The sequence below is a fragment of the Mixophyes fleayi genome, chromosome 5, assembly GCF_038048845.1.
Source record: "Mixophyes fleayi isolate aMixFle1 chromosome 5, aMixFle1.hap1, whole genome shotgun sequence".
Taxonomy (NCBI): domain Eukaryota; kingdom Metazoa; phylum Chordata; class Amphibia; order Anura; family Limnodynastidae; genus Mixophyes; species Mixophyes fleayi.
The window spans coordinates 179,524,857-179,541,945 of NC_134406.1; the positions used below are offsets into that span (position 1 = coordinate 179,524,857).

The window sequence follows — 17,089 nt, forward strand, 5'->3', positions numbered from 1 at the left end:
CTTTTCATTTCATTGCTCCTCTTATTGATATCTTTTTCATGTATGCCTGGCCCTTTGGTTTCTTCCTACATTTTGCATTTTCTTTTTTAAAACCCAAAAGAAAGGGGTCACTGTAATATGATCTTGTTCATTGGTTCCTGCAGCTCTAGATAGTATAAGCAGTTAGGAAGATTTATTGAACAAGGGTGCGGGCACTTGTAACGGGAAAGATGCTACCTTGAACACATTGCCTGTGTGGGAACCGGATTCCCTTTTTTCATTTGACAGTTCCCCTCAACCCTTTAAGCAAATAGTAAATAAGCGTCAGCATGTTTGGCTGTGAATAGAGACCACCTGGCATATATTAATAATGGAAATTCACACGCATAATTGTGTGCTGTGAGGTTGCTGGAAGCTTTATAAGTGTTTCTTCCAGGTTTCCTGCTCTAGTAGGAGACTGAGCACCTTAGTTATTGTGTATCTCCCCTTCATGTGCCGAGTATGAACTTCACAGATCACATTTCTCGCATACACTCAGATTGCACAATGCTTGTACAGAGGGAAGGGATCTCTATATATCCAATAGAATAGCGATTGTTGATCCCTTTGGAGTCGTGCTCACAATGTTCAAACTTATTCTTGAATGAAACATGACTGCAAGAATATAAAACAAAAATGCGCACATAACGTTAGATGGACAAGATGGAAGCAGGTATCTGCTGCTCAGCAATTAATAAACATTCTTTAATATATTACTAAAAGCTGTTGCACTGCCTTAGTTTTCTCTGTAAACCAACCACAAGTATATCTAATGGATAGAGATCGGTAATATATATTTTATTGATCATTGCCTCCTTGATCATTAAAATGTGCAGTAAAGACTACATGCACTGTCACCGCAACTCGGGGAAAGAGCAATTTCAAAAAACCGCAATGTAATTTTTGGTTTGATGTAACTTTTTGTCTTTGATGCCCAATGTTTTTACTTGTCACATTAACTGCGATTGTCTGTATACTTGTTTTTGTTATCACTGAAAAACTCAATAAAAATTTTTAAAAAAACAAAAACACAATGTAAGTGACCCTTAAATGACGGAATTTTGCACTGTACCATCTAGTTTCTATTTATTACTAGAGATAAGTAGATTACGCTGGCAAGGTATTTCTACAATTAAACTGCTGTGTTCTGGGTACCATTTGTGAAAGATTTCTAGAACTCTTACACATGCTTGGAATCTGTTTATTTTTACATCTTTGTTTCCCTTTCACAATTATCCAGATTTCCAAGGTGAATGGAATAACTCGACTATCATCATCGGGTTCTAATGCAGTCGGTGCCAAAAAGACGAGAGAAGCGAGACCTTCACCGTCCAAAACTGTGAAGTATACTGCAACGGTGACTAAAGGAACGGTCACGTACACCAAAGCCAAGAAAGAACTGGATAAGGCAACCAAACTGAATCACAGCAAAACCAGTTCATCTATTCACCACACAATCTCAGGGACCACAGAAAGCAGCAATGCAAAAACTCGTAAACAGGTGCTATCTCTTTCCACATCCAAGCCCAACTGTGCCACTGGTATTAACTGTGTTAAGGTGAATGGCAAGTTGAACAAAAAGACATGCACTAGGGAGGAGGGGAGGCAGCTAAGGGAGGGACTGCGTTATTCAAAAAGACGTTTGGAGGAGGCAAACCTCCCCAGCAAGGCACAGCCTTTGGTAAAGAGAATTAAAGTATCCGCCAGCTTGCCAGAAGTCAGAAGCAAGAGGTTAGCAGCGGAGAAAATGGTGCTTAATGGACAGGTAAAGAAAGAAGTGCCAGAGAAGATGCTGGAGAGAAACAGGCCAAAGCGGGCCTCAGCAGCAAAGAGCACACCAGTTACACAAACTCGCAGTAAGACTGAAGATGCCGGCTGTGAAAATCGCTCTACCTCGCAGACAGATTCTTCGCACAAACCTCTGGACTCCCCGAAACCGGAAAAAAATACTGGGAGGCCCAGGTGCGTAGCCATGTGTGAGATCCCTGTCCTCCGACCTTCTGCCAAGGAATTCCATGACCCACTGATCTACATAGAATCTATCCGTGCCCGAGTGGAGAAGTATGGAATGTGCACAGTGATCCCTCCACCAGACTGGAGACCAGAGTGCAAGCTGAATGATGAAATGCGTTTTGTGACGCAAATACAACACATCCACAAGCTTGGACGACGCTGGGGTCCAAACGTGCAGCGGCTGGCCTGCATAAAGAGGCACCTCAAATCTCAGGGCATCACCATGGACGAGCTTCCACTCATAGGTAAGGGTAAAGCAGTGATGAAACTACATGCAATATTTCTCCATTTATTCTGCTTCACATTAGTTCTTTCCAAACAGGAGCAGTACAGGGGAATCAGCAAAGCTGTATTTTGTGTTGATTTAATTTGTAGTGTAACACTTCCACTCTTTCTGTTTTCATTTTTGTTTTAAACTTATTTTATTACTCATAAAAGTCTTATATTATTACATTCCGAGTCTTGTTGTGTACTTCCTCTGTAGTAACAAAGAAAAATCCAAAGTCTATATGGAAATCCTAAACATCTGCTAAGGCAAACCAGAAATAAAATATTTTTTAAATTGTTCATGATTTGGGAATATACACATGATCTGTGATTAACTCATCATTTTAAAAACCAAGACATTTTATATAATAAATTCTAACCTTTATGTTTATTTTAATTTCTCTTTGTTCTGTTGTAATACATTATACAAAATTTCAGTTTTTTTTCTTGTTTAGTAATTTCAGAATGAATATATCGTATGATTATTTGTATTGAATATTTGTAAATATTCTGTACAAAGAAATTCCATACAATGGTAGCACGGTGGTTAAGTGGTTAGCACTTCTGCCTTACAGCACTGGGGTCATGAGTTCAATTCCCGACCATGGCCTTATCTGCGAGGAGTTTGTATGTTCTCCCCGTACTTGCGTGGGTTTCCTCCGGGTGCTCCGGTTTCCTCCCACACTCCAAAAACATACTAGTAGGTTAATTGGCTGCTAACAAATTGACCCTCGTGTGTCTGTGTCTGTGTGTGTGTGTGTTAGGGAATTTAGGCTGAAAGTCCAAATGGGGCAGGGACTGATGTGAGTGAGTTCTCTGTACCGCGCTGCGGAATCGGTAGCGCTTTATAAATAAATGGTGGTGATGATGATAAGTAGTCTATGAAAAATTGCTTTACTATTCTGGTGTCTTTTTTTTTGGGGGGGGGGGGGGGGAGGGTGGTTGTATGATATTGTGAGAAATATAAAAAGAAGCTATGAGCATATAATTAATTAATGCTATTGTTCTTGATCACCATTTTGTCATCTTCATGGGCAAATATCACCACCTGTTCTGTCAAGGACACAGGCACACTGTACATGGACTGACACATTCTGCTGTTCATGCTTCTGTCCTATTCATTGTACCCTTTCTAAAAGTCTGTTCTTTTCTTTACACTTGTTTTAATTGAAAGGGGATGCGTACAACGATGGCACATAAATTGCAAGTGCAAGACCTATTGGTCTTAAGTACCAAACTGTGGTAGTTCCATTCAAACGGATGCTTTGTAACAGCCCAGACAGAGAGATTGCTACTTGTGTGTCATCTTTTAACTATCCTCAAATTCTGACAAGGTCCCCTCACTTGCACAAGACAGATTGACATGCTTTCACCTGTATTACTAAACAGTGGACAAGAATCTCTTAAGGCCCTTGCCCATTATACCAAATGGGTGAAAAATAGACTCAAACCTTTAATCACTACTTTTATGACATAAAATTTGTATTTTATTCTTTCTGGATCTAATGTAGTCCACGTGTATACAGATTACACCATAAACTGTATGGAGCTTTAGATGGTTGCCATACAGAAGGCGTACACACCCAGTGTAGTTTTACCGAAGCAAAAGGATTGTTAAATGAAAGGATAGTTAAATAAAATTGTAGGTGGATGCTGTATTTTGCCTTTTTCTTTTAATTACCGGATAACTCCAGGTGGTTGGATACCAGGTTGCTGCTTATGCCTTGCCTCCTGGCTGCATATGTGGTGACAGCCACTTTTAGTATATAACTAACACTATTTTTGTGGCATTTTGCTTCATGTTAGTACATAGTCCCCTCATTCTTAGATGAGATATATAGATAGATATATTTTAACACCTTTTTACATTGTTGCCAGTGGTATGGGGGAGTGTACGCCACCTCCCCAACCCCCCCCCGCTTCCCTGTCCACAAGCTGCCAGGAAGAGGGAGACTTTGCCTCCTCTCCTCCCCTGGTGCCAGAATGTTTAGGGCAAGAATAAATCTCCTACCTAAAAATGCTTCCAGGGACTCTGCCTCGGGGTCTGGCTCTCCACACTATCTGTAAATAGTACCAGAGGGAAGTCAGCCAGATCCCGAGGCAGCAGCCCCTGGCCTGCTGGTCCTAGAGCTCTCTGAGCTCCAGTGGGATTTCCAGCCTCCTGGGTTTCCCAGCATGCCCTGTGTCGCCTGGTTTTATTTGAATCCAGCAGGGGCCTTTGAAAACCATTGCTGGCAGCCTCCTTGCAGTGCCTTTCAATGGCCTCCAGTGCTGCTCTTGCAGCCTCTGCTGGACCACCAGGGTCTAGGACACCTGTCCGCACCACAGCACTCTGGTCCCCATGAACGTGTACCGGAGCAGGGGGTTTCAACCTGCCGGAGGAGCCCCAGGTCCCCACTCGACCACCAGGGAGGTAGGAACACATTTTAATATTTTAAATACATTCCTGGCGCCTAGTGCCGCGCCTTAACCCTTTCAGAGCTGGGCGCCCTTGCATTACATTTTTTAATTCATTTGTTAAAACATTTAACATATACATTTATACACTCTGTGAAACCCTTCGTTGCTGCAGTGTCGGGAATTACTCTGTGCTTAACCCTACCTCCACCCACACAATGCCCCGGGTACTTGTACCTCCTACATCCCCATTTGACACTTTTCTGCTTGGATGGTCAGACCTGTCCACTGAATTTTTCCCAACACCTGCCCTACGTATTTTAGATGGTCCTCCCAGGACTTGCTAAAAATGGCAATGTCATCCAAGTAAGCTTGAGGAAAGCCCTTACACTCTTCAAACGGGTAAATCAACCACACCTTGAAAGGTGTCTGATGAGTTCATCCGAAAGGACATGGATTTAACCTCGAACAGGCCAAATGGGGTGATGGACGCTGACCGTTTTTGAGCCTCTGGGGTGAGTGGTATCTGCCAATACCCCTTGATCAAGTCAAATGTTGAAATATACTTTGCTTCAGGTTACTTGTCTAACAGAGAGTCAATGCGGGGCAGGGGATAGGGAAAGGATACGGTCACCCTGGTCAACATGCCGTAATCCACGCAAATCCGCGTTGTCTTGTCCTTTTTGGGAACCAATGCAACGGAAGAAGCCCAGGGACTGCTTGATGGCTGGATCACACCCAGCTCAATCATCTCGTGTACCTCCTTGTTTATACAATCTTTGGCCTCTGGTGAGACCTAATAAGCAGGTTGCCTAATTGGCCTATGGTCACCTGTGTCTACATGGTGCATCACAAAGGAAGTCTGGTCGGGCTTTGCACTAAACTGAGTCGCAAAGGGCCGCAGCACTGCCGCCAACTGCTTCCTCTTGCAGTTACTCAACTGCTCATCCAAGCCCATTTCCTCTACACCACCTTCACCTCTGGCATCCGTGAGGAGGTATGGTAGTGGATCACTTCCTGGTTCCTCAGTCGGGAAGCAGCAAATCTCAGCTACTGCACACACTCGTGGTATGCCTTTAGCATGTTTATGTGGTAGGTCCGCTGCCTCCTACCGACGCTATCAAATGACACCACATAGGTGATGTCACTTAGGCGTTTTGAGACCATGTACAGTCCAGCTCAGGCAGCCTGGAGTTTGTTCTGTCGCGTGGGAACCAGAACAAGAAGCTTCTGTGCAACCTCAAAAACTCTGGTGGGCGGATGTTATTAAAGCACAAAAGGCCTCTAAGGCCCCAGGCCCAGATGGCTTCACCGCAGCCTATTAAAAAACATTTTCCCAGACCCTGGTCCCCCACCTCCGCACCCTGTTCAATGCTGTCTTGCAAGGAGCTCCATTCCCTAAATCAATGTTGGAAGCACGTATAGTAGTTATACACAAGGAGGGGAAGGACCTTAGTGACTGTGCAAGCTACCGTCCTATCTCCCTCCTTAATGTAGATGTTAAGATTTATGCAAAATTATTAGCCACTCGTTTGAATACAGTCCTTCCGGATCTGATCCATTATGATCAGGTGGGCTTTATCCCAGGTCGTCAAGCCAGAGATAATACCCGTCGAGCAATAGATATAATTCAAATAATTAATCAGAGACGTCTCCCAGCCCTGATGCTCTCTTTGGACGCTGAGAAGGCATTAGATCGGATTTCGTGGGACTTCATGTTTCACGCTCTGAAGACGTATGGCTTCTCGGCTGAATTCCTGACGGGAGTTTCTGCTCTTTACAATTCTCCCACCGCTAGGGTATTGGTTAATGGCTCGCTTTCTGATCCTCTCTCCCTTTCCAATGGGACGAGACAGGGATGCCCCCTATCTCCTTTAATTTTTGCATTGGTTATAGAGCCCTTGGCAGCAATGATTAGGCAGTTGGCTTTGATAACGGGTGTGGAGGTGGGACCCCGGGAATTCAAGGTCTCTCTTTTTGCGGATGATATACTGCTCTCTCTCACGAACCCCCAAGACTCTTTACCCGCCCTATACAGGCTCATCGATGAATATGGTCTTCTCTCAGGCTATAAAATAAATTTTGCTAAATCAGAGGCCATGCTCCTGCACGCTCCCCCGTGAATGGGAGAGGGATCTGGGACCTCCTCCGGATGAGTCTTGTTGGGAGGAGGTCAGAGAGGGGATTGCCAAGAGCTCAATATCGACACTTATTAAAGAAACTGCATACAAGCTGTACTATAGGTGGTACTATACCCCAGATAGGTTGTCTAGAATGTTTCCCACTGCTACTCCGAGCTGTTGGTGGGAATGTGGCCAGAGAGGCACTATGCTTCATATATGGTGGACCTGTCCCCGTATAATCCCTTATTGGAACATGGTCCTTGCACTTATTAATTCCGTATCTGAACAACAGATCACTAAGGATCCCTGGTCATTCCTTCTCTCTCGCCCTATCCCTGATGAGACCACCCCTTCCAACTAGCTGATATCCCACATACTAGCTGCTGCCAAATCCCTAATAGCTAAACACTGGAAAGATCCCAACCCTCCCTCTATGCAGTCCTTACGGAACTACATCTGGCATATTGCAAGCATGGAGAGTATTACATGCTACCTTCACGATAAATCGTACAACTTTGACAAGGTTTGGGCCCCGTGGTATCTCCAGCAAAGCCGTAGCTGTTTACCCCCTTTGGCTCTCTCGTCCTCTAATGGTACATAAACTCTGGGCCGTCTCTGGATCCTCCAGGTTGGTCGTCGTGAGCCATGGGTAAGAGATCCATATATCTTGCCGTCTACTTTTTATTTTCTTGTTTATTTTATTGGTCGTTATTCTGTAAATATGTTGCTTACAACCTCCTTTGTAATAGGTATGGTGATATACGTGCCTGTCCTTCCCAACCCTCCCCCCCCCCCCGTTTCCCCTCCTTAACCCTTTTTGTTTCCTGTCTCTTTCCTACCCCTTCCTTCTACTATAAAAATGTAAAATAAGAGGAGACATCTTGTTGTCTTAAAACCGTTGGTTTTTACTTGTTGTTTGCTCTTCTCTATGCTGTTTCCTCTTGTAATAAATAAAGAGTTTAAAAAAAAAAAAAAACTCTGGTGGGCACGCCCTGATTATGCCAAGTCTTCTGCTTGGTCTGCGCTTGCTCTAGGTTAACTTGCGCAAGCCCCAAGAGATTCTCTAACTGATCTTTGTGCATTAACACATTCTGGGTGGGTATATCCCCTTCCCAAGACTCTCAGAACCGGTCAAGTAGTCCCTAGACTCTGACATCCATATAGTAGTAATTCAAAGGGGGAGATACCAGTAGACTCCTGTGACACCTCCTGATAAGCAAACAGGAGGTATGGCAGGTAGTGTTTCCAGGCTCCCCCGCCCTCCTACAAATGCCTGTAGCATATGCTTCAGAGTGCCGTTGAATTGCTCACACAGTTCGTTAGTCTGGGGATCTCAATATGGAACCATACCCTACTCTACTAAGTATTCCAAACAGCTCATCCGCTCCCTTTTCTGCATTGATGGAGGACAGAACTACAGCCTCAGGGTACCTTGTGCGTAATCCTCCACAGTGATGATGTCCACAGCCACTTGTTTGAAAGGTTCCCAACTATTGGCAAGGACCTGAGGGGAGCACGAGCACTAGGGCGCCCAAGCCCCTGACACACATCACAGGACTTACAGTAGTGTCATCCGATATGCCAGGCCAGAAGAAGTTCTGTGTCAGGTGCTTCAGTATTCAGTCTCTGCCCTGGTGCCATAGAGAGTTTGTGGTCAACTGTCATCACTTGCATGCAAATGCTCCGTGGGACCACTTGAACTTGTTCCCGGACTGGTCTATTTCTATCTACCTTCCTGGCTACCCGGTACATCAACCCTTTACACTAGGTCTCACTATCCAACTCCCTCCCTGAACGGCTGCTGCCAGCTTGGCATCTCATGCCTTCCAGCGAAGAATCAGACAGCTGAGCTGCCCTGAACTCATTCCTGCGGCTTTCACTATTGTCTATTTTGGAACACTGTGCATGGGTGTCTATGTTAGGGTTACTAGGTTCTGTCAAAGTGGGGGTTAATCAATGGGAGGTCACTGTCATCAGCTATACTCACTGCCAGAGTTGGCATACTGCTAGGGGCAGGAGCCTCACTGGGCATCACCACAAGATCAGATTGACTGGATACAACATCCTCTGCAGTGCTAGGGGACATAGTCTTTCCAGAGGCAAGGAGCTGGCTGGTTCCTGGAGGTTTAGCAGCTTGAGTCTTTTCCACTGGGCTGGCTTATGTTGTGGTTGCTGTTGATGGCTATTATCTAGCAGATGTGGTCTTTTCCTCCGGGCTGGGTTGTGTAGACTTAGATCCTGAAGACTGTAGTCTGGCTGCTTGAGAAATTCGGTCACAATTTCAACCCCAACGTTGTTGCCCAAAATGACATCTATAGGGAGGCCATCAATAACGGCAACATCTCGCAACTCCTGGCCATCTCCCCAGTCCAGATAGACCCTTGCTACAGGTACTTCCTGTTCTAGTACATCTGTCACAGTTACTTTGGCAGTGCAATCCTGCTGCAGGATCTAAGTCTGAGTCTCTAAGTCCTTCTCCCTGCAGGGGTCCCACTTGGACTGGTTGTGCAGGTTCCTCCACATATGTTGAGGGGATTTTTTGGTCAGCCAAGTGACTCTCTCTGCTGAGTCACTTTCTTCACTGCCAAGCTCCTCTGGACTGGCTTGTTTGGGAACCATCTCTTTGGGCTCACCGCCGCCAATTAGACAAGTCAGCCGGTCTCCAGGACTGATTTGGGGCATGAGTTTGGGGTTCTTGGGTTGTGGGATGGTCCATCCTCAGGTGGCCAATTTTTCCGCAACCATAACAATTTCTCTCCATCTGGGACTCCGGTGGTCTCCATTGGTAACTTCCAGGGACAGGGCAGAGCAGAGGCTGGTTAGAAACACATGGTTTTGTGGGTGATGAAAAGAAGAGGGGTATTCCAGTGTTTGTACAGTCCTTTGCGGCTGGCTGCTAGACTGGCGCTTCTGCCAGTGTGACCGAACTTCCACATACTTATCCACCAACTGGGCCGTTGCTTCCTTGCTTGCTGGGTTACGGTCCAATACCCATTCCTTCACCTCCAGTGCTCACTGCTGGTGAAAATGCTTTCTGCAATTTAAATCCACTAATTCTTCCCAGCACTCGACACGAGATCCATTAATCCATCTCCTCGCCAACTGCTGCTACTGGTTGCCAAATTCCTCATGGCTGTTGTGAGGGCTTTTAACTAGGGCCTGAAACATCAGCCGTTAGGTTTCCAAGGGTAATAACATGCCGCTTAAGGAGGGAAGTTTTTACCACGTCCTATTCCACACAGTCTTCTGGGGCCACTCCACGATAGGCCTCCATTGCACGGTCTTCTAGCATGACCGTGCTTGACCCACTCCTTTTTGGGCAGATCTTGGAGTCTACATGACATTTCGAACACCTGCAAATATCCATCAATTTTTTTCAACATTGTCCTCAAATTTGGCAAAGCAGAGAGATCCCAATCTGGGCGCAGCTGATGATTGTTCGCAAGATACTGCAGGAGGTGGTGCCCACCTGTTGCCTGACAACTTGATGCCTAGCGCCGGGAGGTAACCTTGTCAGCGCTGTGCGTCGGTTAACTAACGTCACAGCAGTGCCCATGCATTACATTTTTTATTTAATTTGTTAAAACATTTAACATATACATTTAAACACTCTGTTAAACACTTCATTGCTGCAGCGCCAGATATTACTCTCCTGAACCTGCAGTACGTATTTTATAACACTTTTTTTTTAATTTTAATAAATACATTTAAAATTATTACTTTAGCCACACTTAGCCTAGCGCCGGGGATTAACCCTTTTGGCGCTTAAGTCCATTTAAATGTGGGTGCCGCCGGACACTGAGACCCGACCACACTATACTGTAAATGTTTGACTGTACATTGATAATGTGGAATATTCTTGATTGAAATATATATAAAATCTGTGCTGTAAGATTTGCTCCAAGTTTCTTATCAAGGCACTAATGTTGGTTCAGGTTTTGAATCATACCTCTATTTTTTTTTTAGAATGCATGTGTGTGTCAGCCTAGATTCAACAAATGGCAGACACATTGGGGGGAATACAGTTCGGCTGAGGGGCCGTAATGTGTCTCTGGACACATTGTGGCAGAGTTTTTTTCCTCAAATCCCTGCTCATTTTCCCTCACTTCCCACCGCCAGCAATTGAATTCCCCCATAGTATGAGTATTTACTGGTTTTCCTGTTGAATTGCAAGTTTCTTCACAAATGTCCCAGTGCAACACTAGGTTATCATGTTACCATATACAGCACACAGAGCCTGCTGAATATAGCGGAAATGAGGGCACATGTACTGACAGAGGCAAAAAAAAAAAAAAAGCAAAAGGCCTTTACATCTCTGAATATCTGAATATTACCTAAGTGACTGTTGAAAGATTCTCTTTTTTTTTTTTTCTCCTTTTTTTTCCCCCCCTTAATTCTAAGTCTACTGTGCATACATGAAACGGATAAATTATATATATATATATATATATATATATATATATATATATATATATATATATATATATATATATATATATATAGGGCTGTCACAAGTTTTAGATGGGTTTAAGCAATGTAGTAAATGCAATCAGCAAGTGAAATGTGGCATGGGTGTGGGTGGGTGGTACAAAAACAAAAAGCAGCCATTTTGTCGAACGTACTCTGTGATGGAGTACAGAATTAAGAAACGCAGAAGGCCAGGTCCCTGTTTGAGATGCAAGAGCCTGGGTTATATTCCTGTGACTGTGACAACCCTAAGTACATATGTGGGGTTCCCTAAGAAACCACTTGTGTTTTTAAGGCTGTTAACAAACTGATCTCTCTCTCTGTCTCTTTGTGGCAATGTACCTACTAGGTATTCAAGAATCTTTCACAGCGTTTTATCCTGACAGCAGAACGGGTGAGCGAAAGCCTTCTAGTCATTTCTGTATGGAATCATTAATACATTATCACCATGCTGACACACAGACAGAATGGGAGTTATGTATTGCTGACCTTGGGCAAATTCAGAAGTGAACCAGTAATCAGAATAATGATCTCCAGAGTGTGTCCTAAACCGAGTATCTTGATCTCTGCTGCCTAACAGTGTGGGGAAGATACCAGCAAGCACCTCTGAGAATGCCTGGTGTCCAGAAAAATATTGCTGTCTCCAAGCAGTAAAAGGCTGGCGGCCAAGGTACCTCTCACTCCTAATGTTAGCCAAGACCTTTTTGGATGTGGTAAGTCAAAATGTGTAAGCTAAACGGACTGGGAATAATGCAATTTCAATTAATTTATACTATATAATCTAGCTTGTGTCTTTACCGCAAACTGTAGACCTCAATCAACCTGAAAATTAGGATTAAGTTGCCTTAGATTGATTTTTTTGGACAGCTCTCAAATTGTTTATTCACTAAATGGAGCTGACACTACCTATCCTTCTGTCTAATGAGCGTTGAATTCCGCATTTGATTTTCGGTGCTTAATATTATAGTTTTGGAAGTAAGGACCAAAAAAGGTTGATTTAAAAAGTGTCAGTGCAAGCCATTATTAACAACCTTTGTTACTTAAACGCTTTCTGAACTCGAACAGACTTTGTACCCAGCTAGACACAAATCCAGTTTATTGGCAACCCGTTAGATATTGGAGTGCTGAAAGCTGTCTTTTTCTTTAACGTCTTCGACATCGGACAAATACTGAAAGCTCTATTGCTTTCAATACTTTCCTAAGATTTCCTAGGGTTAGACAATTTTTTAGCGGAAAAGTGTATCCAGGGATACGACCGTTAATTAAAATGAAGGATGGTAGTGGATATAGGGTAAAAATAGGACTGCAATATTGAGTTGGGGGGTTTTTCACAATTGAAACAGATTGGTGGTTGCTTACTCTGGATCAATTCCAAATATAAGTGCAGGATCCAAAATAGGTTGAACTTGATGGACTGGTGTCTTTTTTCAACCTCATCAACTATGTTACTATGTAAACCACCAATTCTATTGTCTAAATGTGTTTTTCTATTTACCTCACAATCTCTACGTAGGAGGCTGTGAGCTAGATCTGGCTCAGTTTTTCCAACTCATCAATGAAATGGGTGGCATGCAACAAGTGACGGACCTCAAGAAGTGGAACAAACTGGCAGACATGCTTCGCATCCCGAAAACCGCACAGGACCGACTTGCAAAGCTGCAAGAGGCCTACTGTCAGTACCTCCTTTCCTACGACTCCCTTTCCCCCGAGGAGCACAAAAAACTGGAGAAAGAAGTTCTGCAGGAGAAAGAGAACCTTGAGAAGAAGAAAGGCCCACTGGAGGGGCACGCAGAGAATGCATATAGATTACATTTACTCCCTAGATATGAGCCCAAAAACGGATTAGTTAATGGAGTGGTGCAACGTAATGGCCTCCGTGGGAAGCTAAAAGAAATGGATGTTCCTCTGAAAAATGGCAGACGGAGGCTATTCCCTCAGGAAAAAGAGTGCACAGAGGAGGAGCCCGAAGATAAAAGTTTATTTGGTGACCTACACAAGTGCGTCTATAAAGTAAGTATAATATTTATGTGTAAGCTAAACCACGTTAGACCGTTGTGACAAATCTTATAATGCTCACATTAGTGTTACAGATAAATACTTAAATATGTCAATGTATCTTTTTTTAAAATTAGGTTAACCATTGTTTATACATTTTAAGTACATATAGTACCTATATTATTTTTTTGAAGAGTAAGAGCAGGCCGGTACTCATAGCATTGTATAGTGACATAATTTAGTTACATACAACAATTAGGAATCTTCCATGCCTTCCCAATATAAAATGGATCACAGCCATTGCAACAACATTAGTAAGGCCTCGCCTTCCTATAATTACAGAATTTCTCATTTGTTACAATAAGAAGTTGGTATGTCCACCTGCACTTCTGTTCTTGTCGCTTGTGTCTGCTTTTGGTGTATACAATGTAACAAATCCATTTCATCAGGAGTAAAAGGATCATTGATCAAAACGTATCTCTCACATTTGAGCGCCTTCCTACAGGGTTGCACAGATAAGCACTCTCAACATAGAATAGATATGTGGTAATTGGCACAATTTGTATTTCTGTTGTTGTTATGACAGATTATGGCAAGTGTACAATTCTAAATGGTACTCCAAGCGCCTGGTGCTCTCATTCTGTAGTGTTGTAGGAAATTGGATTAAGAGTCACTGAAGCCTAATAATTACTGGATTCTAAGACCGTGCCATTTTGGTTGTGTTTTTGTGAAAACATTTGTTGTTATCCTTTTATGCATTAAAATATTTCTAAACATCATATGTGTCCGTGCCACACCACAGCAGGACGTCAATAACCATTATAATGAAGATGGATGTATCATGCTCCTGTTCGTTTTCCAATCTCCATGTTATCATAGTTCTGTTAGTAATGACATGTTGGCTGTAAGACATCAAGCAAGGGTTTGTCTTTCATTGTATGTTAGACATTTAAAATAACATTCGATTCTTCTCTTGCCAATCTCCACCCACTTGCTTGCATGCAATGCCATTGGAGGACCAAAGGAGAAAAGGTTAAATAAAAATGATGCACTGTTGGGTTAGAACAGTGTTGGCTAACCTGTGACACTCCAGGTGTTGTGAAACTACAAGTCCCAGCATGCATTGCCAATATATATCAGCTTATTGCTGGGACTTGTAGTTTCACAACACCTGGAGTGTCACAGGTTAGCCAACACTGGGTTAGAACAATGTTGGTATATGGTGCAAGGATACTGTTTTGGTTTAAGCTTTCCAAATGTACCTACTGTTGTATAAAGATTTAGAATAACTTGCAGTGTAAAAGAACTTCTAATATCAAAAGGTCCAAGGTCGTGTGGTGAACATAGTATAAGAATTAGGTGCATGCTATTTAGTATTTTCCATCTTTATCTGTAGGAGGAGCTTTGTGTGTCTGTGATTTTCATTCACCGTCTGTGTTGTCCACAGGGAAGGTCCATGTCTCTCACCACTTTCTTTCGGACAGCAAGGAACGTCATGAACATGTGCTTCAACAAGGAGCCAACAGTAGCAGAGGTTGAGGTCAGCTGCTTTCCTAGTAGGATTACTTTAACAATGGGTAACTGTAGCATGCCATTGAGCATGATGCCTGCATCCTAGCAGGGGTGGATCTAGAAAAATGCTGTACCCGGGACAATTTAGGGGGAGGGGGGGATTTAGGCCCCGCCCCTTTCTAACATCTTAGGCTGCACACTATGTGCAGGTCCGTCCAGCCGTGACAGGCAGGGACAGTGTGCTGCCAGGCTGCTCTGATTGTGTTTTAAACACAGTCAGAGCAGCCGGGCAGCACACTGTCCCTGCCTGTCTCGGCTGGACGGACCTGCACATACTGTGCAGCCGTCGGCAGCAAGTGTCTGCTAGGGGGGGCGATCGCCCCGATCGCCCCCCCCTGGATCCGCCACTGCATCCTAGCTGCTTGGAGCAACAAACCTTTTTCGGAATGTCGTATAGAAAACAAACACAGCAAGATTGAAAAACAAGTTTTAATCTTATATTGTACACATACTACTTTATTAAATTCAACGTTTGTGTATTAGTACAGCATATTTGTATCACATATTTGCTATATAATTGTTACTAGAACCTCTAGATTAAACCAAACTTTTTATTGATATACAATAATAACACGATCACTAATATTCTGAAGATGACTTAATAATAATCAGTAACCCTGTGGTCATACTGTGACTTTATTATCACTCCCATATTGTGATAATATGTAGGGCATTTAAGGGTATTACTGATGCAGTTTTCAAAATTTACATTCTCTACAATTTTATATCTCACACATGTTATGTTCTATGGTCAGAGCCCAGCACATGAACCTATAATTTTACACTTTGACTGCTAATGGTAATTTACTAGGATATAAATATCTGGTATGTGCAGCTTTTCAGGGTGTAACCTTCACTTCAGTGGAACACAGTCTTCAAATATATGTATGTCTCATGGAATTATTGTGGTGTACTAACTGGAGATCTAGCACCACCTTTACTGGTTTTACTTTTTCTGTATATAGCGGTGCGGTGGTGGAGATATTCTCAAACCTACTTGTGTGTGTGTATATGCGTATTTTTTTCTGGTTGAAGGTTATGTATTATTTGAAAGGGTTAATCAAAGAGGAGGCAGATCTAAGCGTGCATATCTCGTGATAAGGTCAAATGTCTATGATGGGGAGGAGTTGGTGGGGATGGGTACCTTGAATTGAATTCTGGCGATAATTGGGAGCCAGTCTAGGGATTTGCGGACTAGTGTATGGCAGTTGAGTGGCACACTTTAGGACTGATTGTAGAAGGGAAATATGGCAGTTCTAATTAGAAAGTGGAACTTCAACATAATACCCCCTTTCCCTTGTACAATGTAACAGCTTGAGCTACAGTGCAGGATGTGAAGTTAGAAGGGAAAAAAGTTTCCCACAGTACACAGCCTTTCATCAGCATCTTATTAGCACTTTTATATATATATATATATATATATATATATATATATATATATATATATATATATAATATTTTTTTTTTTTTTTTTTTTTTTAAAAAGTACACACTTAAAAAATACCTATAATTTTCACACCCGTATATAGGTGAAAGTGCAAAATGTAGTCTAAAATTTCTTGAGGGCTAATCTTTAGTTAGCCTGGTGATGGAATTATTGGTACTATAGTATATTGTTCTTAAATATTCGTGTTGTACCTGACCTGGATAATACGGTTTACTTTTGTTGGGAATCAATACCAGATGCTTGTTAGAGTCTTTGGTGTACATGATATTTATACTCGTGTTGGGCTGTCTGGAGCTTCTAGAACAACATAAATCTAGTGCAGTCATTTAGGATTGGGAAATCTGAAGGGAACCCAACAGCCCTAGCATTATTTTAGAGGTCATTTTAGGACATTGTGTAGAACAAGCTGCATATTATTATGTTCTTGCCATTGTGCCATGATGTACTAGTGACAGATTGAAAGTTTTAATATATATGTATATAAATAAAAATGTGACTTCAGCTGAATATATATTAAGAAACCTAATATGTGCGGCAGACCTGCAGTCTGTAGCCGTCAGTCTGTGATTGGTTGGGGTCTGACACCTATGTTGCATTGCAGGTCCTCATAGCTGGGAGATTATTGAATTGGGATTTTGATGAAATTGCTGAGAAATTAAAGAGTCAGCTGCAGTGTTTGAAAATATAAACCGTGAGCACTAGTCATCACTGTAACAACCACGTAATACAGAATTAAATACAACTATACTCTATGGACTTGTGTGCTCCAGTTTTAGTCAGATCAAGACTG

The 17,089-nt window shown here is 42.7% G+C and overlaps 1 protein-coding gene across 2 annotated transcripts in view; it reads left to right on the forward strand.

Moving 5' to 3' along the window:
• Nucleotides 1–17,089, forward strand: part of JARID2 (jumonji and AT-rich interaction domain containing 2) — a 144,240-nt gene that overhangs the window by 110,350 nt on the left and 16,801 nt on the right. For both annotated transcript variants that reach the window (XM_075213102.1, XM_075213101.1), the window contains exons 7-9: nucleotides 1,259–2,276; nucleotides 12,799–13,295; nucleotides 14,728–14,820. In XM_075213102.1, coding sequence (XP_075069203.1) covers nucleotides 1,259–2,276; nucleotides 12,799–13,295; nucleotides 14,728–14,820 — 1,608 coding nt within the window. The remainder of the gene's footprint in view (nucleotides 1–1,258; nucleotides 2,277–12,798; nucleotides 13,296–14,727; nucleotides 14,821–17,089) is intronic.